At 31.1% G+C, this 23,735-nt stretch overlaps 3 protein-coding genes across 3 annotated transcripts; 2 read left to right on the top strand and 1 right to left on the bottom strand.

Annotated features, from left to right (window-relative positions):
- Window positions 1-4,939: 4,939 nt before the first annotated feature.
- Window positions 4,940-6,094, bottom strand: LOC105778442 (major pollen allergen Ole e 10). Its single transcript, XM_012602155.2, has 2 exons — window positions 5,676-6,094; window positions 4,940-5,155 (listed from the first exon to the last, which is right to left on the bottom strand). Exons 1-2 carry the CDS (start codon window positions 6,052-6,054, stop codon window positions 5,130-5,132), a joined length of 405 nt encoding a protein of 134 aa, XP_012457609.1. The 5' UTR covers window positions 6,055-6,094; the 3' UTR covers window positions 4,940-5,129.
- Window positions 6,095-11,462: 5,368 nt separating this feature from the next.
- Window positions 11,463-15,475, top strand: LOC105785090 (glucan endo-1,3-beta-glucosidase-like). Its single transcript, XM_052622552.1, has 4 exons — window positions 11,463-11,927; window positions 12,616-13,210; window positions 13,773-14,057; window positions 15,450-15,475. The coding sequence occupies exons 1-4, from the start codon at window positions 11,463-11,465 to the stop codon at window positions 15,473-15,475; spliced, it is 1,371 nt and encodes a 456-aa protein (XP_052478512.1).
- Window positions 15,476-18,088: 2,613 nt separating this feature from the next.
- LOC105775093 (glucan endo-1,3-beta-glucosidase) lies at window positions 18,089-22,361 on the top strand. The gene is made up of 4 exons (XM_052622551.1): window positions 18,089-18,553; window positions 19,498-20,078; window positions 20,690-20,985; window positions 22,336-22,361. Exons 1-4 carry the CDS (start codon window positions 18,089-18,091, stop codon window positions 22,359-22,361), a joined length of 1,368 nt encoding a protein of 455 aa, XP_052478511.1.
- The last annotated feature ends 1,374 nt before the right edge of the window (window positions 22,362-23,735 follow it).

Raw genomic sequence — 23,735 nt, 5'->3', positions numbered from 1 at the left:
ACCCTTGAACTGTTCCTTGAAACCGAGCCATCAACATTTATCTTAACCTAGCCAATCACTGGAGGGTGCCACCTTTTCCTTGACATTGAATGAAAATGATCTTAATTATAATATTATTTCAATAAAATGATTAAATTTCATGTGAAAAAAATCTATTAATCATATTTTATCAAATGAAATTAATCGTCAATGAGGGGATTTAAAGATATTAATGCAATAAACTATTAAGTTCCCTAATCAAATATTCTACCATGAATTTGGAACATCGTAAACTTATAAATTGATTACTTGAATTCAATAACTCATAATTAATTAATTAATTTAATTTGATAAATGACTGCCTCGCCAACCTTAGTGCACAAACACCGTGGTTGAGCAAGAATCAACACTAAAATAACAATCATATCCAAATAATTACATGCAGTGTCTACAAGTGTGACAAGTCAGTTGTAATATAATTTGTACAACGGGATACAAGAGTACTTCGAGGATCGAACCCAAAGGAGTTGATGATTAAGTGAATTCTAGCTAAAAACATGCAAATAAAGAGTCTAAAAAACTACTCGCTAGATACTATAATACGGCATGCCATTCAAGAGTGTGCTTATACCAACTAATTACCTAAAATTTGCAAATGACTAAATTGTAAAGAAAACAAACAACACAACTATCAAATATGAGCAAACACGATAATAGAGAGTGGTTGGTTGATTTCCATGTGGATGGTTGACTTTCAAATTAGGAATCTAAATTGTTATTACTCCTAAATTGGCATCATTTTACCTCTCGGCCTCAACAATAACAAATTGGACGAATTAGTCTAGTTTATCTCTCGACCTCACCAACTAACCAGGGACTTATTAAATTAGTGCCCAATAAGATCTCCTCTTGATCTCACATATCTTAGTTTTCCCTTAAGGGCATCAATCCTAAGTTTTTAAGTCTATTGATTTAGTCCAGTTTTGCAATTTAGCCCCGAACCTAAAAATCAATTACCCAACATTTCTATCAATCAACTCCTCAGTATTTAGCCACTCATTACCATTTCTAGGCTAACAAACAACAAGGAAACAACCATGAAAACCATTGAAATAAAACTCAATAAAAAAAGATGAAATGTTGGATTTTTTATAGATAAAAAGAAAGCAAACTGAAATAGCATTAAACTCAATATTAAAATGTGATTACAATAAAGTTTAAGGTACTAAACATGTAAATAAACTTAAGTTATAGTTATAACTAACTCAGCTACCTAAGAAAATGCTAGGAAAACAAAGAAATTGTAGAAAACTAAATGCTACAACTATGGAGAAGACTAAACCCTAAAGAAGATAAAAATAAAAACTAAGGAAAACTATCTTAAAACTTGTGTCCAATATCTCCTCTCTCCCTCTCTCTAGCCAATTTTTAGCAACAATTTTGACCCATTTTTATGACCAAAATGCCCCTCAATGTGTCTTTTTTATTGGTGCTTTGGTCGGTCATGGACTATCCCTGATGTCAATTTTGTCCCATCACGACAGTGATATCGTGATACCCAGGCCTGAATATTGCAATACCAAGGAAAGTCTTGAAAATGGGGAGTTCCCTTGAAGGGTTGGATATTGCGATACCCAGTGTGGATATCGTATGATACCCAACATTGGATATCGCGATACCCCCTCCTTGGTGATGTTTTCGCTCCAAATCGGGCCACCATCAAGTTTCTACTACACTCAATCAATCGTTAGGGGAAGCCTACCATCAAGTTTCTCTCAAAATAAGCACAAAATACATTAAACACATATGAAAGAGAAAATCGACAAACTATGCTAAACTACAGAAAAATATACTAATTTGCTCGAAAACAAGTTTCTTAAGTATAACGGGGAAGCCTAATTTGACATATCAAATTATGGCAGACCAAACTCCCCCACACTTAACTTTTTGCTTGTCCTCAACGGACACACAAAACATGCAAAAAGGGACGACCCTTTGACTAAATTTACGAAAAGGCAACATGGTAGTAACATTTCGAACTTGTACCCGAACTATCTCACATGCAACCTAAGAATGATATTTAGTTAACTCAAGTATTCTTAAAGCACACAAAAAATTAGTTCAACAAATTAAAATGCTAACAAATATAGAGGCAATTTAAATGATGATATGTACAATTATGTTATCCATCAAAATGGACTATGTAGATATATTAAGGATACATAAAACAAATTGAAGGTGTTCATCCAAAGCAATACAAGCAAGTCAAGAGAAATGTTATGGTGGAATATTCGAGTCCCAAAGGTCTTCTAGGCTTGTAATGTGCAGAGGCTTAGGATGGTTCGAAATTCAAACAAAAGATCGTTGTAAACGGTTTCAAGCACTAGAAATAGTGAAGCACATGACATTATCCCCCATTTGCCCCCAAATTGTTCATAATGCTTGCCTCCTTATTTCTCCTTCTCTCATCTTCTTTATCTCTCCAAGAATTAGAAGATACTATATGATATTAATACATAAAGTAATACTAACACATTATGAAATGAAAGGATTCTTTTTGAAGCTCAAATTTGATTTGTCAATTGAGCTGCTTTTTTTTTTTTTTCTATTTCTAATTGCAGCACTCTTTCACTTACAATGTTTTTATTATCACCTTACTTGCACTTACACGATTGGTTTTTCAAATTGAGCTTAAGTTAATTACTTGCAAATATTAACGAATTAGGACAAATAAAACTCATATTTCAAACTAAAAGCTGCTATTAAAATTTTATCCTTTTCTTTCCATTTCATCAAATGATATATAGAATTACATTGCACAGTAAGGATCTATTTTTTTTGTAATACATTATTTTAGACAGATTTTTTTAACAAATTCAACAAATATTAATATTTTCATGACAAAATTTATTTTTTTCCTTCTAAAATTAATTTTAAAATAATAAAATTTACAAGACTCTTCAATCAATAATTGGTACTAGTATGGTTTTCATTGGCGGTGCATTGGGTTGATTATTTGATTGTGTCAAATTATAGAATAAAAATTTAAAGGTTAAAATATGCTTTAAGTCCCCACACTTCGTATATTTAAAATTTAGTCCTTTATTTTTCGAATTTAAAAATTAGGTTCAGTTGTTACCAATATTGAAATTCTTCAATTAAATTCTTTGGTGTGACATTTTGAAATTAAAAAAATTCACTTGGTAGTCATGTAAAAATAAAATAACATTGAAAATATTAATTAAGTATTTTTTCCCTCAAAATGCAATTCAAACTTGTGATGGTAAACTAATTTTTTCTATTGAAATAGTGTTTTTTATAATAAAAATTGGCGTAAGCATTTTGATTGAAATAGTTAACAATATTAATTATTTAGACTAACTAATGACATTATGAAAGTAGAGGGACCAAGTTATGTCCAAAAATAAAGTATATAGATTAAATCTCAAGTTTCAACATACTCTAGGGGCCAAATTTAAAATTTGACCATTATCTTATAATGTCAATAAAAAGTAATGCAAACCTGAAAGAAATAGGAAGCCATGTGCCAAACACTCTTAGGACATTTAAATTATATGTAACTATGTAATAATTTTAATTGAAAAGTTAACTATATTAATCATTGGGACTAATTAATAACATAATAACAATATATTGACCAAATTAAAGATCAAATCTCAATTTTAGGTATAATAAAAGGACCAAAACTAAAATGTAACAATTCTTAAAAATGTAAAAAATAACGTGTGTCATAAAAAGAAGGTTCGAAGTATGGTTTTTAGCCCACTCATTGCGTTGTGTTGATTATTTGCTTGTATCAAATCATAAAGTAAAAGTTTGAAGGTTAAAATATGATCTAAATCCCTATGCACTTTGTACATTTAGAATTTAGTCCCCATACTTTTATTTTCATGAATTTAAAAATTCAGGTCCAGTTATTACCACCATTGAAATTCTTCTATTAAATTCTTTGTGTGACATTTTGAAATTTAAAAAAAACATTCACTTAATAGTCATGTAAAAATAAAATAACATTGAAAATACTAATTAGGATTTTTATTAAAACACACATTCAAACTTGAGATGATAAAACTGATTTTGATTGAAATAGGTAACAATATTGACTATTTAGACTAAACTAACGGCACTAAAAAAGTAGAGGGCCAAATTATATAAAAAAAGGATATAGATTAAATCTCAAGTTTCAACATAATTTAGGGACCAAACATAAAATTTGACCATTGTCTTGTAATGTTAAGGAAAGGCAATACAAACCTAAAAGAAATAGGAAGCCACATATGGCATTCAAATTATATATAACCGTATCATATTTTAATAAAAAGTTAACTATATTAACTATTGAGACTAACTAATAATAATATTATAAAATATACGGACAAGATGATGTTAGAAATTAAAGAATGAAATTAAATCTTAATTTTAATATAATAGAACGACCAAAAACTAAAATGTAACCATTTTTAATAATATAAAAATAATAATAACCATGAGTGTCAGCAGAGGAAGGTCTTTTGGACCCTATATACGATTATTAGTATGGGTCCTACCACATTTCGTGTTGGGTTAATTATTAATTATTTTAGGGTTAATTTAGAGAGTAAATATCATATTAAAATATACTTTAAATCTTTATACTTTTATATATTTGAAATTTAGTCATCGTACTTTTATTTTAGGAATTCAATCGCTTTGTTCTTGAATTTAAAGATTTAGATCCAATTAACACCATTAAATGCTTATGCTAAATTCATTGGTGTGACATTTTGAAATTAAAAAAAAACTCACTCAGTAGCCATATAATAAAAAGATAAGCATTATAATGAACTTTAATTTTACAAGTAATTTTGATAATGGTAACAACACTTAGGAGTTACATCAACACTTTAATCAAAATAAAGTATTTGAACTAATCAATCACATTATAAATTTTGAGGCACCAATTTATATAAAAAAAGTTTAAGTGTACAGATTAAATGTTAGATATGAGTGTAGTATAGAGACCAAGCTTCAAATTTGACCGTCGGTGTATAATCTTAAATTTGAATATAATATAAGGACTAAACTTGGAATTTGACCATTTTCTTATATAAAAAAAAAAGTGGCCCATGTGTCAACCAAAGGACCATCCTTCAAAGATATGTGCATTCGCCATAACCTGCATCAAAAAATAAAGACGCAATTAAATAAAGAAAAAAAAAAAGTCTGATTTTTATTTTGTGTGGAATTTAATTTAATTCCTATAATTTCAAATTAAAAAAAAAATCTTACTTTAACCAATTCATCCTTGGGTTTTCCCAACTTTAAACCCATAATTTAATGGTATGTTTCGTTTGGGTGCCATAATTTCATTTCAAGATTTTATCTCTCGACTTTAAATAAAAGTTAGAAAATTTCTTAATATACAATAAATAAAATCATGACTATTGAATAATTTTACGTATGTGGAGACTAAAATGATAATTAAATAAATAATTTAAAAAGAAAAAAATATTTTAAATTTTATGAAATTAGTTTAATCGCTTGTTTTTCTGTTCTGATTTTTTATCTTTATCAATTTCGAACGGTTTATTCGGAAATTAGTTCAATCCCTATGGTTAGACCAATATACTAGTCGGTATCCCACTGGTAGGATGAATTCCTAGCCTCACCCCCCAAATAACAATAATTGAACTTACTTGGATTGGTATCGATGAGTCGACCAGTGCCTTCAAAATCACAAGCATTTTTAGTTTCACCTCTCGTTCGATAGTAAGTATTCATGGCATAATTTGCACGAGACCTCAGGCTGGCCGGATCATCGCAAACCGCTCCCGGTTCAACCGGACTGCAATCGATGCCTTCCTTGCATGCCCAATCCAAGTTTTTTTTCAATTGAGCATCACTAGCTTCGGGTTTCGACACACAAAACTTCCTACCATCGCTTTGGCTTAATTTCGAATCACCCTTGGAAATTATAGGGGGCTTAGCATCGGTTTCAACGGCGGCGGCGGAGGAGAAGAGGTGGAAGACAACCGTGCTGAGGAGGAGGAAAGAAGCACTGCTCAATGATTTCATGATTCCAATTTGTTTTTATGATTTTGGTCCTTGTTTTTTTTTTTTTTTTGGGTTATAATTTTGTGTATATATAGAGAAGGTGAATCAACCATTGAATGTAGTTTATGATCAACATTTTGACACATGGGGGACTTTGAGAATTAATAGTCCATTAAGGCTTTTGACATTTTAAAATATTCCAAAATTAGATTTTCAAATTATTAACCAATTTTTCTTTCTTCTAACTCCTATTATTTAGAGAAAAATTGTCCATTGAAATTTTATCTGCATACATTATATAGGGTAGTGTTTGTAATTTTTATAAGAATTAGAGATTCTGATCTAAGTTAAATATATTATTTCACTACTTGATTTTGTTTTTGTTTTTGTTAAGTAAAAATAAATAAATATATATAATAGCTTTATTTTGAAAACTACTATTGTTATTTTTTTTGTAAAATATATATGAATTGTTTGAACTTATGGTAAATAATTGCTTATGAAAAATATAGTGCTTGATTATCGAAGTGGCAGTAGAAGTGGGCATTTCAAATGGTATCTGCAATAAACAATTAAAAAATAGAATACAGAAGAATTGTTTATGCAAATCGGTTTTACTATATTTGCAAAGCCTAACTCAATGACTAAATCTATTATTTTAATCCCAATACAAGATATTTAAATCTTGATCACTCATCTTTAAGTTCTTTCCTTGAAAACTTAGGTAACTTGTGTTTCACTTTCAAGGCACTCTCAAATACAAGTTCCTCAATGAAGAATTAAGTGCTATAAAACTACATAGTTCTAACTTACACAAGTCTCAAATATATAAGAAATTAAGGCTTGCCAAGATAAAGATCAATTACAATCAATATCCCACAAAAATAACCTAATAAAAAGGCTTTACAAATATCCTCATAAAGTCTAAAATAAATAAATAAAATTTCAAGATAAGTCTTCAAATCAATCACGTCAATCTACACAAAATAAGGGACCTGATTTGCTTGGTTCGGATTGATTCACTCTTCAAATATTTGTTACTCCACAATATGAATTTTTCAAATATGAAATAACACATGTTCACAAAATCATCCAAGTTGTTGCCCAGTTGATTTGTTGAAAAGATTGTCAACTCCAAAAATGACAAGTTATGTTAGCCATCGAAGTGCTAGCCGTAATGGCCACTTCTATTGGCTCTTCAACAACCACCTAAAAAGAACTTTCCTCAACAATAAACATCTGTCAAGGTTGAACAAAATTTTCATATTTAGAGCACAAATTCAGCTTCACAAAGTAACCTTTAATCAATCTTGATTTGTACAAATCTCATCAAATTAATTATCCTTAATATAAAGATACAAAAGATCATAAAGTTAATCCATAAATTATCCTTGAAAAGTAATATTATTTGATTCAATCTCTATTCTATAAATAAATATGAGATTAGTTGCACAAAATCATAAAAAAAGACAAATAAATCATCAAGATATTTTGATTAGGTATGCCAACAAATAAGTCAAATTATATATTTATATAGTGATAAGACATAACACAATCACTTCAAAAACTTAGAAGGAAGATGGATGGGAGGTTTGGGCCACAAAGATTGAGGGGCCTAAAAAATGAGAACAAAGTTATGGAGGGTGTCGGAGTTTGTGCTTTGTGATGTTGTTTAATGATTAAATAAATGAAGTGAAGCATGGTGAAAAAAATACTTGGACAGAGTCGTAGAATGATGATGAATCTCTCCAAAGGTCACGTCATTCGGTGCGTAGTAATTGGTTGAATCTAGTAACCTTTGGCTCGATAGGACACGATCTGTCGCTCTTTTGTCAATCTTATACTTTGATCTATGACATGTACTCTTTATCAGGTTCATAACTACAACTAAACATTTGTGAGACTTATATTTTTGGATATGCTAATTTTTTGGGAATTGGGACATTCTTTTGGGTTGGCATAACAAAATTTAATTTAATATAAAATATCATGCATAGTGACTGTACATCTAATTTTAATTTTAGTTTAATTTTCTAATATTGTAATCAACATGTTGTATATAAAATTTTTTTACTACATAGACTTGTTTGTCAGTTGGATCAACCGTTTAGACCTAAAATTTTGTTTAAAAAATGGGTTGTTTATAAGTTGGGTCATCTATTTGGACAAAAATACTATTCTCGAAAAATAGACTTGGAAAAAATTTAAGACTTGCTTTCTAATTGGTCGGGCCTTAAGTAGGAAATTTTTAGTCTGAGCCTGGTCCGGATATATATTATGTGATAAAAGTTCATTATATAATTATATATGTTAAATAATAATTATATATATATATTATATTAAATCACTAACCGAATAACAATTAAACCCATTATCCAAAATTCAAAAATATCTACTCAAGAATATAAAATTTTAAAAATAATATTTAATATAATTAAACATTTATTATATTTATGTTAACATTTTTTAATATAAAGACTTACTTTAATATATTTTTAATGTCTTAGAAAATATTTATTTTAGTGTTTTTAGTGCATTTAGTGCATTATATTTTTATATTTGTTTTATATAAAAATTAATTTTATAAAAATCAAATAAGGATGGATTAGGTTAGGTCCAGATTTACCTTTCTTAGTTTGGATCGAGCTTGGGCAAAAAATTATGCCCATTTTTAGTCAAGGCCCAAGCTTGAAAAATTGGTCTAGATGCTTTGCGTGACCCGACCTAACCTATAAACAAGTCTATTACATATATAAACAATTATATTTACTCAACGGAATTTTTAATTTATTTGTTTTTCTTAATATATAGAATTAAATAAAAAATATATGTATATAATTATACCAAATCAAAGTTTCATATTTATAATTACATCAATTTTTTGAACAATCCCATTATAAGTTCGATCATTTCTACTCTTTTTAACACAATATTTAGAACTACCCATAGCCCATTCCCAATTCATAAATAAGAAGATAATGTGCTTCAATGCACTCAAGCCATTGTATTAAAAGTCTACTACATTTTAATAGGTTTATGTGTTTTCAAAACTTCATTAATGCAAAAATTACAAAACATCATTAACATTTTTTGATGTTTGTCTCATAAAAAAGGTGTCATTAGCAATCCATTATGATTTATAAAAAAGAATAAAAAAAACTTAGGGTAACTTACACCAACAGTCACTCAACTTTGATACAATTGACAAAACAGTCACTCTTATTTCAATTTAGTCACTCAACTTTCAAAAAATAATAAATTAGTCCTACTAACCATTTTTCATTACAGACGTAACGGAAAGATGATTTGTCATCCTACTGTGTAAACGACCCCAATTTAAAACCCTAGCTGGGCTGGGCAATAAAAGAAAAAAAAAGAAGTAGAGAAGAAGAAGAAAAAGAAAAATAGGAGGAGGAGAAGAAGAAGAGAAAAATTCTAGAGTGGTTCAACCACAACATGAGGTTGTGGATCGCGGCAATGATAGTGGGGCAAGCTTCACAAAGAATATTTCTGATGGCGAGAACTATCGAGAGCTTTTCTTCACTGTATCTGGCCAAATGCACCATCTCATCTCAAGTCATCTCCATTTCTTCTTCTTCTTCTCTTCATTAATCAAATTGATCTGTTGTAAATACAACAAGAACAACATTCAAAGGAACAACTTACAAAATACCACAATGAAACATTTCCTACAATTGAAAACAAATATTCGACATTAAAGCTAATACTCACCACCAAGCCTTAAACATGTCACCACAATTAATACCTGCTACCGCTAAGGTTGAAGCCATTTCATTACCCTTCTGGTCTACCATTGAGAATACTACACTACCCACCTGCTCGGATTGTATAGTGTTAGTACTAGATGCTTTGGTTCTAGAATTTGCCATGGTTTAGGGATAAAATGGTACGTTTGTTGCTGTGGCAGTCGGCTTCAAACCGATGGTCACCGCAGTTGGGAGGTTGGGTTGGTAATTTGTGACATTTCCACAAATAGTTGGGTTGCAATATTTGTTTTTGGTTTTGGCGACACAAGATTGGAAGCAGTGGTTTGGCAACACAACAACGGTAGCCACGAGGGCATAGATTGGAAGTTGTGGTTTGGGTTTTGGCATGACAGAATTTGGATGGGGAGATATTGGATGGTAGAGAAGGAGAGAAAAGAGATTGATGGTAGATTGAAGCAAATCACCATCTGTGAAAACAAATATTGTTGGGGTGGAGAAGAAGAAGTATAAACATATTGGGTCATTTATGAAAAAAGTAAAAATATTGGGCCATTATTAAAAAACAAAAAGGAATGACGAAAAAAAGTAGTCACTCAACTTTGTCTCATCCAACGTGGCAAGTTAAATAGACACATCACCTGTCCCGTTAGGCCTATAACGGAAAATGTTAATGGGTGACTGATTTGTCACTTTTTCATAACGTTAGTGATTGATTTGTTATTTTTCGAAAGTTGAGTGACTGAATTGAAATAAAAGTGATTGTTTTGTCAATTGCATCAAAATTGAGTAACTGTTAATGTAATTTATCCAATAACTTATTCAAATAAATGATATAGATTATTTGAACTAAATCAAATATGCAACTAAATCATTTTCAAACTATATTGGTAAACTCTATGATAATTAATTATACATAAAACTAAGATTTTTTTTTTAAATAGAAATAAAGTGGTCATGAAGAGATCATAAAGTCTTAACTAAGAGTGTTTGATTGTGAGGTTTGATCTCGAGAATTCAATTCCCAATGGAGGAATACATGGTTACATTGTAATGGGTTGGGTCCCTTTACAAAGTTAAAAATCTTAATACATATAAACAAATTGAAAAGAAATGAGTTATATTGATATAAGGATTGTCTAACTACACTTGCTAAACGTCGAAGATTGTTCTCATGATTTTATCTTTTGAAAAAAAGTGCTTCATGAGAGAAGATGATTCTTTTTATAATAGACTTAATTTAGTCTTTAATTAATCGATATGTGATATTTTCCTTTGTCAAGAGCAAGATGGATTGAGAATAGGTTCATATAAACAACTTCATTTGTTTACGTCCTCTTGGTGATGGATTGGACTGGTGAATATCTTTTCGAGCTAGTAAGTTGAGCTTACACTTTTTGCAAAATCTTTGATTCCGAGTTATTCTTTGATACTTAAGTTAGTATAAAAAATTTGTAATGGAGAAAATTTAATTAATATTTATTTTTTTAAAAACAATAGCCAAATAGTAAGTGTTAAAGAAAGAAAACTATCTAATTTTGGAATATTTTGAAAGGTGATGCATTAATGGATGAAGCTGTTAATTCTCAAAGTTCCCCATTTGTCAAAATATTGATCATAAACTACATTTTCCAAGTGTCCTTATATATATATGCATAAATTATAACCCCAAAACAAAATCAAGGGTCAAATAAAATTGCAACGATGAAGTCATTGACCAGCCTTCAACTCTTCCTTCTCCTCTCAACCACCGTCTTCAACCTCTTCTCTTCCACCGCCGCCATCGGCGTTAACTATGGCATGGTTGCAGATAACCTCCCTTCACCGACCGAAGTTGCCAACTTCATCAAATCGAAAACTATTTTCGATAGCGTCAAAATCTTCGACACCAACCCTAACGTACTTCGAGCCTTCGCCAACACCGGCATCACGATGACGGTCACCATTCCGAACGGTGAAATCCCTAATTTGGCCAACGAAGGGGCAGCTTCAGCATGGGTGAACGCCAATATTCAACCTTTCCATCCACAAACTAAGATAAAATATATATCTATTGGCAATGAAATTGTGCTTCTTGGTAATCCGGCTCATATTAATGGTCTTGTGCCAGCAATGATAGCTCTTACCGAAGCATTGCGTAAAGCTGGGCCTCAGTTCCAAGATATTAAGGTTTGGTACATGCTTTATATTATATTGTTCAGACAACACTATAAATGATTTTTTTAATTATATTTAACACACAAACAATTAAATTAAATTTACGAATTAAATAATAATAAATCATAAAAATTAAATTAAATTTGCGTAACTTATTTTATAATGATGTATGATGATTTGATTCATTAATAGTATATAAAATACTAACACTTAATTATAGCATTGGTTCATAGTTCATAGAAGAAGGGCGAAGCTAAATTCGTTGGTAAGGGAATGTAACTGAAAGATAATACGTGATCAAACGCGTTTAAACTCACTTCTTTTTATTATTGTAAAAGTAACGTAATTAATTAAATTAAAATTCGATCAATATATCTTAATATATATGAATAAATATTAAGTTTATTCATGAACTTTGATCTAATATATAATTTGACGCAATTATACATGTGAAATTTGAAATGTGATTCACATGTATACATGAAACTTATTTAAAGAAATGAATATATATACATTTATTTACATATGCAATATATCAATATAAAATTTCATATATAAAATCGTATATTATCAAAATTCATGTATGAGATTACACATTTAATTAAAAATTTAAGTATATATGAGATTACACATTTAATTAAAAATTTAAGTATAGTTTTCATATTTATCCATGATTTATAATGTTTTTATTCATTCATAGGTTACATCAGCTCATGCCCTTAACATGTTCCAAGGTCTAACAGTCCCAAGTTTAGCCAGGTTCAGAGTCGACCTTGCCGAAACCTTCTTCAAACCAGTGCTCCAATTCCATCAACAAAACAAATCCCCATTCATGATCAACCCATACCCATACTTCGAACTCAACGTCATGTCCGACAACATCGATTACGCCGTTTTCAGGAAAACCCCCGGCGTTTTCGACCCCACCAGCAAAAAGACCTACACCAACGCCTTGGATTCTCTTTTAGACAAAACCTACACTGCCATGACGGCACTCGGTTTCGGAGACGTCGATATCGTCATCGGCGAGACCGGTTGGCCTTCATTGGGTGATCCAGGGAACAAAGCTGCTGGCATGGATAATGCAGCTTCGTACAATGGGCATTTGATTAGGAAAATAGTTTCGGGTGCTGGGACGCCATTGATGCCTAACAGGAAGTTCGAGACTTATATTTTTGCTTTGTTTAATGAGAATCAGAAACCGGGTCCGATTGCTGAGAAGAATTGGGGATTGTTTCAACCGGATTTTTCGCCGGTGTATACGTCTGGTGCTTTGCGTGATGGTCCTCAACCTAATCTTGGTAATCCTGGATTTGATGCCGAAGTCAAGGTATGATTATACTTAAAAACCATAAAAATGTTAAATTGTGATTTAGGTCCTGTTATGCTTAGAGAACTTTTAGTTATGGCATTGGATAGTACGAGTTTAGATATTTGCAATGGTTTTGGTGGAATCAGATTTAAATATCTTAATTATTACTAAAATGGATTCAATGTGAATATAAATATTAATTCTCAGATATCTATTACTCGAATTCAATTTACTTCTTATCTGAGTATAACGAAATCAAATATTAATAACTATTATTCACTTTAACCTTTTAAATATTTTTGGACTTACTAAATATGGATTTGGATATCCAATAGAAATTTTAATATATTCATATTCCCACAGTGATATTAAGATTTAATATGGATAAGTAAACGAAATTAGATTTTAAACCACATTTTTTATTTCAAAGATAGTTTTTACAGTTTAGTATAGTGAAAAGACTAAACAGAATTTGACGTTTGTGATTTGAATAGCTTCATTAATTGTTCTTAATTTTCCTCTTTTGATAAAGCCTGGCCAGCCACTACCAAAGCCGGTTCAACCAATGCCAGCACCACCAGCGGCCAATGCTAAGAAGTTTTGTGTGCCCAAACCCGAAGCTACCGATGCTCAATTGCAGAATAACCTGGATTATGCATGCGGTCAAGGAATCGATTGCCGTCCGATTCAAGCGGGTGGGGTTTGTGTTGAACCGGCCACCGTGAGGTCTCGTGCAGCATTTGCCATGAATTCTTACTTTAAGTCAAAGTTGGGTGTTGATAGCGCCTGTGATTTTAGCGGCACCGGTCAACTCACCACCGTTGATCCAAGTAAGCATAAATTAATAGTAGTTTCTTTTATTTCATTTATTTTTGAGGTCGTAGGAATTATATTTTTCCCAAATGAAAGGTTAAAAATTGGGTGCAAGGGAGTCGAGCTAATCTCACATATTGATAAGCTCGAGTTCGACTCAAAATTCGAAACATACTATTCAATTTAAATTTGATCGAAAATTTATTTTTAAGCTTGATCCTAGGTTGAGATACAATCGAGTTACTTAGACTCGATTTTGCTTGTACATAATATAATTTAACAACATAAAAATATTTAAAATGAAAAGTTTGCTAAGGCTTGCGAGCCGTTTGATCCAAGTATTATTAAGCTAGAATTTTGTTCGATTGATAACTTGAGCTCGAGTTTAACTTGATAATTATCAAATCAAGTTCAAGTATATTTTTTTTTTCAAATTGAACTTGAATATCTTGCAAGCATTAGTATCTCATTCACACTCCTAGTTGGATTATTAAAATTTTAGTATTGATGGATCTAATTAAGAACAATAGTTTTTTTTATATATATATTTGAGATTATTTGAATTGAATTTAGTCTAATTTTATACTCAATTTATGTAGTTTTAGACTTTTGAAATTTAGTTTCTCTAGACTTTTAATTTCAAAATTATAGTTTCTCTATTTGTTTGATTTAAAAATTGAAGTCCTATAGATAATACTATTATTGATTTTTGTTAAATTTGAATATACTATCAGTTGAAATTTTTTGAGAGGAGGTCGATTCCTTCCAGAAACGTCTTCAAATTATCGTCCGTCTGAAGTCAATTGACCCTCACTAAGGCAATATTGTCCCCAGCTCGAGTCGTTTTGTCTCTTGATTATGTCGAGAGCCAGAGCCTTAGGCAAGGTTCCCAAAGCAAGAGCTCTTCGTGAAATAGGACCATGTAAGACACTAATCACCTACCAAGGAAACGGTGGTCCTACCTTGGTAGGTGCTTGATCCAAAAAGGTACTCATGTTTTGTGAACTTTGCTTACAACTCAGACTCTCGATAAAATTAGAAGACAAAATCTTAGGTTGACTTGGGGACAATTCCAACTTGTTGAGGAGTCTGTGAGCTCCAAATGGATATCACTTAAAAGGTTTTTCTGAAAAGCGTCAAACCCCCGCCCCCCTCAAAAAATTAAATTTTTAAATAGGAGTTTTGAATATCAGAATGTCACAAATTCAATTATAACGAAAGTACGTTATTAGTCTTATCCATTACACTTTCTTTTTAAAATTATTAAAGTAAATGAGTTAAATTCATGAAATTAAAAGAAAGAGTTAAATTTCAAAATTTTAGTATGGAGATGTTAAAAGTTAAGAATAATTAAATAAAAATATTATTCTAATTTTATTTTTTTAACTGTGAAATTATTTTTGATGCAGGTTATGGCAATTGCCGCTACGTCTGAAGAATTGGAATTAGTAAAAACCATCAATTATTGAGTGACGAAATTTTGGTTTAGAATAGCTTTTACGAAAACAATAGATCCTTATCATGCAATGTAAGATTACATCTTTGATGAAATGCCAACATCTTTGTGTACATCTCTTTTAGGTGTTTGTTTTGAATAAAAGAAACTTTATAGAGTTAAATTTAATTAGATTTGATACTACTTTTATTTTGTTTCCATTCAGTAGAGCTTATTTTATTAGGTTTTTTTACATTGTAAAAATTAAATTTAATATTCACTCAACTATTAATTAATTTACATAATAATATAACATTAAATCAAATTACATGTAAAAGATAATAACTTCATTTTAAATTTATATTTAGCATAAATGAAGAGTTCAATTAATAACCAAAATATTTAATAAAAAAATTAATATCCGAAATAAAGACAACTCAAATTTTAATATTTTTCACTGGTTAATTAATTAGATAAGAGGAGAAAACAATTATAAATTTGTCGAGTGTTAATTTCTCTATCCCTCCCTCACAAAGACTTCTCCTCATATTTATAAGGCACGGTTTATTGATGTGACGTACTAGAGGTAACTAGGCGCTACACAATGGCAAGCATGCGTGCCCTAGATAGAGAACTGGCGAACTAGATGATAGTGAGAGGTTGGATCTCGAGTCAAACATTCGTTCAGGTTAGGGTGCACCCAATGTATGGCGTGCTCTATATTTTATACAAACAAAATTCAATTAGATACGGATAAAATTACCTTATTGGTGCCTCATATGATAGTGGCGCCTATGGTAGCCTTCATTTCTACATTTTGAACATCGTTTTGGTTGGTGTATTTTCCGAACAAGGTGTCGTGTATTTTCATCATCGGTTTGCAGTACCTAAACCCTTTGATACACGGCTCGAAAGTCGAAAAAAGACAGCGGAATATGCGCTTCCCTGAACATCATGATTCTCATAATATGAAGGAAGCATTTCCATGACAACGACAACACCAAGGACGAAATCTTGGATAGCATTTATTCAGGTATATGATCTATCTCATTCTCCATAGATTCATGCAATAGCATTTTGCTTCACCATCCATGCTTTCTTATACGAAATAATATGGTCAAACTTTCTGCGAACCTCGGTGATCAAAACTGCGATGGTATCACTGGATTTGCTTTAACCAAGCTAATAATAAAGTAACAAATGATGCTACCATCTAGTTTTTTATTACCTCACGACATACTTGCAACTTGACACATACGAAGTCCACCATATTTTCAAATTTCTCAAAATTTTTCTTCTAAACAAATTATGCTTGAACTTTCCACCTATTGGTTTCTTAAACAATTATATTTACTCAAAGAAATTCTTAATTTATTTGTTTTTCTTAATATCTAGAATTAAATCCAATATATATATAATTATACCAAATCAAAGTTTCATATTTATAAGTATATTTAAAAATTTAAACAATCTAATTATAGATTCTAATCATATCTGCTCTTTTTGACACAATGTCTAAAACTACTCATAGCTCCTCTCCAATCCATAAATAAAAGGATAATGCGCTTTAGTGCACTCAAACCTATTGTATTAAAAATATAATACATTTCAATAAGTTTATGTATTTTTAAAAACTTCATTAAATAAAAATTACTAAAACGTCATTAACATTTTTCAATGTTTGTCTCGTAAAAAATGCGGTTGCGAAAAAGAATAAAAAAACTTATTCAAATCAATGATATAGATTATATGAACTAAATCAAATATGGAACTAAATCATTTTCAAACTATATTGGTAAACTCGATGATAATTATACATATAATTAAGATTTTGTAAAATAGAAATAAAGAGATCATAACGTCCTAACTAAGTGTGTTTGATTGTGAGGTTTGACCTCGAGAGTTCAATTGCCAACGGAGGAATACATGGTTACATTGTAATGGGTTGGGTCCCTTTACAACGTTTGGAATCTTAATACATATAAACAAATTGAAAAGAAATGAGTTATATACTTGCTATAAACGTCGAAGATTGTTCTCATGATTGTATCCTTCGAAACAAAGGTGCTTCATGAGGGAAGATGATTCTTTTTATATATAGTCATAATCCAATTTTTGATTAATCGGCATGTGATATTTTCCTCCATCAATACTAGCCTCCTTAGGCAAGGGTGTGGAGTAAGTTTTTGCCAAGGGCAAGATGGATTGAGAATAGGTTCATACAGACAACTTCATTTGTTTACGTCCTCTTGGTGATGGATTGGACTGGTGAATATCTTTTCGAGCTAGTAAGTTGAGCTTACACTTTTTGCAATTTTTTTTTCCGGGTTATTATTTGATACTTAAGTTAGCATAAAAGTTTTGTAATGGAGAAAACTTAATTAACATTTATTTTTTAAAAGAACAATAGCCAAATAGTAAGGGTTAAAGAAAGAAAACTATCTAATTTTGGAATATTTGAAAGGTGATGCATTAATGGATGAAGCTGTTAATTCTCAAAGTTCCCCATTTGTCAAAATATTCATCATAAACTACATTTTCCAAGTGTCCTTATATATATATGCATAAATTATAACCCCAAAGCAAAATCAAGGGTCAAATAAAATTGCAACGATGAAGTCATTGACCAGCCTTCAACTCTTCCTTTTCCTCTCAACCACCGTCTTCAACCTCTTCTCTTCCACCGCCGCCATCGGCGTTAACTATGGCATGGTTGCAGATAACCTCCCTTCACCGACCGAAGTTGCCAACTTCATCAAAACGAAAACTATTTTCGACAGCGTCAAAATCTTCGACACCAACCCTAACGTACTTCGAGCCTTCACCAACACCGGCATCACGATGACGGTCACCATTCCGAACGGCGAAATCCCTAATTTGGCCAACGAAGGTGCGGCTTCGGCATGGGTGAACGCCAATATTCAACCTTTCCATCCACAAACTAGGATAAAATATATATCTATTGGCAATGAAGTTGTGCTTCTTGATAATCCGGTTCATATTCATGGTCTTGTGCCTGCAATGAAAGCTCTTACCGAAGCATTGCGTAAAGCTGGGCCTCAGTTCCAAGATATTAAGGTTTGGTACATGCTTTATATTATATTGTTCATACAACACTATAAATGAAAATTTTTAACTATATTTTGACGCACAAACAATAAATAAGTTTATGCATGATTTGATGACATATCATAAAAATTAAATTTATACAGCTTATTTTATAATGATGTATGATGATTTGATTCATTAATAGTATATAAAATACTAACACTTAATTATAACACTGATTCATAGTTCATACAAGAAGGGCTACCCCAAGTACGTTGATAAGGAATGTAAATGGAAGGAATACACTTAATTTTTTTTTTTTGTTATTGCAAAAGTAACGAAACCAAGTTAAAACTCAATCAATATGTAATTAATGTTTTTAACAAGCACGAAGTCAAAAAAAAAATTAGGGTCTAAATTAAATTGTAATTTTAATAGCCTAAATAAATTTTAAATGATTAAATTAAAATTTTATCATTTTAAGGGACTCAAATACAATTTTACATTTACTAATTAAAATTTTTAAAAGGACTAAATAAATAATTTTTCATTTTAGGGTCCGCCGGGATATGCCACTGGTTTTAATATATATGGATAAACATCAAGTTTATACAAGAATTTTGGTCCAATATATAATTTAATACATGCATTTTGATTTAATATAATTATACATATGAAACTTAAATTGTGATTTATATGTATACGTGAAACTTTAATTTTGATTCAATTGTACATATTTAAAGAAATAAATATATACATTTATTTTCATATTAGATTAATATAATTATTTGTGTATGTAATATATCAGTATAAAATGGTGTTAACTCAATAGTATATGCAGTATATCAATATAAAATTTCATATATAAAATCGTACATAATCAAAATTCATGTATAATATTACACATTTGATAAAAAATTATGTATAATTTTAATATTTATCCATGATTTATAATGCTTTTATTCATTCATCAGGTTACATCAGCTCATGCCCTTAATTTGTTCCAAGGTCTGCCAGTCCCAAGTTTAGCCAGGTTCAGGATCGACCTTACCGAAACCTTCTTCAAACCACTGCTCCAATTCCATCAACAAAACAAATCCCCATTCATGATCAACCCATACCCATACTTCGAACTCAACGTCATGTCCAACAACATCGATTTCGCCGTTTTCAGGAAAACCCCCGGCGTTTTCGACCCCGCAAGCAAAAAAACATACAGCAACGCCTTGGATTTTCTTTTGGACAAAACCTACACTGCCATGACGGCACTCGGTTTCGGAGACGTCGATATCGTCATCGGCGAGACCGGTTGGCCTTCATTGGGTGATCCAGGGAACAAAGCTGCTGGCATGGATAATGCAGCTTCGTACAACGGGCATTTGATTAGGAAAATAGTTTCGGGTGTTGGGACGCCATTGATGCCTAACAGGAAGTTCGAGACTTACATTTTTGCTTTGTTTAATGAGAATCAGAAACCGGGTCCGCTTACTGAGAAGAATTGGGGATTGTTTCAACCGGATTTTTCGCCAGTGTATACGTCTGGTGCTTTGCGTGATGGTCCTCAACCTAATCTTAGTAATCCTGGATTTGATGTTGAAGCCAAGGTATGATTATACTTAAAAACCATAAAAATGTTAAATTGTGATTTTGGTCCTGTTATGCTTAGAGATTTTTTAGTTATGGCATTGGATAGTACGAGTTTAGATATTTGCAACGGTTTTGGTGGAATCAGATTTAAATATCTTAATTATTACTTAAAATGGATTCAATGTGAATATAAATATTAATTCTCATATTCTATTACTGAAATTCAATTTACTTTTTGTGAATAATGAATCTAGATTTGATTGTCTGCTATCTGAATATACTTTACATTTTTGAATAATGAAATCAAATATCAATATTCATTATTCACTTTAACCTTTGAAATATTTTTGGACTTACTAAATGTGGATTTATTTATCCAATAGAAATTTAAAATATTCATATTCGGATAATGATATTAAGATTTAATATGGATAAATAAACGAATTTAGATTTTAAATCACATTTTTTATTTCAAAGATAGTTACAGTTTAGTATAGTGAAAAGACTAAACAGAATTTCACGTTTACGATTTGAATAGTTTCATTAATTGGTTCTTGATTTTCCTCTTTTGATGAAGCCTGGCCAGCCACTGCCAAAGCCGGTTCAACCAATGCCATCACCACCAGCGGACAATGCTAAGAAGTTTTGTGTGCCCAAACCCGAAGCTACCGATGCTCAATTGCAGAATAACCTGGATTATGCATGCGGTCAAGGAATAGATTGCCGTCCGATTCAAGCGGGTGGGGTTTGTGTTGAACCGGCCACCGTGAGGTCTCGTGCAGCATTTGCCATGAATTCTTACTTTAAGTCAAAGTTGGGTGTTGATAGCGCCTGTGATTTTGGCGGCACCGGTCAACTCACCACCGTTGATCCAAGTAAGCATAAATTAATATTAGTTTCTTTTATTTCATTTATTTTTGACAGAATTATATTTTTCCAAATGAAAGGTTAAAATTTAAAGGATAAAATCTCACATATTGATAAGTTCGAGTTTGATTCAAAGTTCGAAATATGATATTTAATTTGAGTTTGATCGAATATCTATTTTTAAGTTTGATCCTAGGTTGAGATACAATCAAGCTACTCGAGTAGCTCGATTATGCTTGTACATAAAGTAATTTAACAATATAAAAATATTTAAAATGAAAAGTTTCTTAAGGCTTGCGAGCGCTTGATCTAAGTATTATTAAGCTAGAACTCTGTTTGATTGACAACTTGAGCTTGAGTTTAGCTTGATAATTATCAAATCGAGTTCAAATTTTTTTTTTTCCAAATAGAGCTTGAATAGCTTGCAAGTATTAGTATCTCATTTACACTCCTAGTTGAATTATTAAAATTTTAGTTTCGATGGATCTAATTAAGAAACAATAGTTATATATATATATATATATATATATATATATATATATTTGAGATTATTTGAATTGAATTTAGTCTAATTTTATCCTGACTTTTGAAATTTAGCCTCTCTTCTTTTAATTTCAAAATTATAGTTTCTCTACTTGTCTAATTAAAAAATTAAATTTGAATATGTTATCAATCAAACTTTGTTGAGAGGAGATCGATTCTTTTCGGAAAAGTCTTCAAATTATCGTCCGTCTGAAGTCGACCGACCCTCAACAATTCAATATTGTTCCCAGCTCAAGTCGTTCTTTTGTCTCTTGATTATGTCGAGAGAACATGCCTTAGGCAAGGTTCACAGAGCAAGAGCTCTTCATGAAATCGAACCATGTATGACGCTAACCACGTACCAAGGAAATGGTGGTCCTACCAATGGCAAATGACCACCATTTCCTTGGTAGGTGCCTTATCCAATGATGCGCTCATGTTTTGTGAACTTCGCTCATAGCTCAGGCTCTCGATAAAATTAGAAGACAAAATCCTAGGTCATCCTAAAGACAATTTCAACATGTTGAGGAGTCTGTGAGCTTCAAATGGATGACACTTAAAAGACTTCTCTAAAAAGTGTCGGCCTCGAATGTCACATATTCAATTATAACAACAGTATGTTATTAGCGTTATCCATTACACTATATTATAATTAGTTTGGATCCACCCAAGTGAACTTAATTTGATTACTAAAGTTAAAGTGCAATGTTATATTGATCATGAATTAAATTTGAAATTAATAATTAGATTATTATTAATTTTAAAAATAAGAATAATTAAATGAAAAATGTCATTCTAATTTTATTTATTTAACTGTGAAATTATTTTTGATGTAGGTTATGGCAATTGCCGCTATGTCTGAAGAACTGGAAGTAAAAAGATCAATTATTGAGTGACGAAAATTTTTTTTTTTAGAATAGCTTTTACGAAATAAATAGATCCTTATCATGCAATGTAAGATTGTATATTCTTTGACGAAATGGCAACATCTTTGAAACAATTATGGTTTATTTTTTCTAGGTTAGATCATAGAGTCGCCCGATGCCGGTGACGATTGTGTTGATCTCTTTTAGATGTCTATTTTGAATAAAAAAAAACTTTATGGAGTTAATTTTAATTAGATTTGTTACTACTTTTATTTTGTCATCGTCAACATCAGTTTTAACTATGGCTTTGGATCCTCCCATTTCTCTAATGACATCACCAAGATAATTAGGATCCAGAAAAGCTTCAATGGAGACTCAGTTTCATCTTCAACTGTATCATTAAGCATCTTCGTCTTAAATAACCAGATCGGTTCAAGTCGAGTCTGCATCCTACCACCACTTGACAACCCAACCTTATAATGTCTCACTCTTCAACCCCTTTGATATCTCCTACCGGATGTTGTAGGCATCGCTGGGTGGCATGATTAAATCGATTCATTTGAGGCATTATCGTCTGATAGTATGACATTGTGGAATCCATTCAATTTGCATCGATAATGATGAATTTAACAGCAATTAAAATATCTTGTGCATCTCGATCATTGCCAACTCCTAAGTAGGAAAGTATTGGAAGTTTGAGGGAGTGATTTTGTAAACTTGGGAACCTTGATGCCTATGGATAATCATAAATTTTGCATCCATGATCTACATTGTTGACCTTCACGTATATCTCAATTCAACAATTGTCAGTTGGATGGGGCCTCAACATCAAAATCGTGATTAAATATGATTGCAACTAAATGAGCACCTGTTCTCGTAGACCCCAGGCATCTATACTTCGGACCAGATATTCTCTTCATACTATGGCAAAGAACAAAATAATACGCAATAAAATCTCTAAATTTGAGAGCATAAATTTTCTAGACTACAAAATTCTTGAAGAAATATCTAATAAATAATATCCACCTTGACACCGTAAGTGTCGAGGTCAATGTCGGATCAATTTATCATGTCCCAAAATATGAGAATTAGATTCCTACATAGTTTTGGAAAAAAAATACCCTAATATCAATATTTATAAGTGTCGAAATTATGCCTTACGTAATTAAGGTACTTTTCCAACCATCTTAGATTAGAATTATGTAAGTGATTAAACCCAAGAAAAACTAGATACGCATATATGAAAAAAAAGAAGAAGCACAGATCAATAAATAATTACAAAGGCTATAGTTAAGGAAATAAAAAGTATGATATTGTTGTAAAAATCTCAAAAGTACTCGTGGTGGTAAGTAAAAATTAAATTAAAATTA

The sequence above is a fragment of the Gossypium raimondii genome, chromosome 10 (assembly GCF_025698545.1).
Source record: "Gossypium raimondii isolate GPD5lz chromosome 10, ASM2569854v1, whole genome shotgun sequence".
Lineage (NCBI taxonomy): Eukaryota > Viridiplantae > Streptophyta > Magnoliopsida > Malvales > Malvaceae > Gossypium > Gossypium raimondii.
Note: the sequence above shows the minus strand (reverse complement) of the source record. Positions and strands in the feature narration are given on the sequence as shown.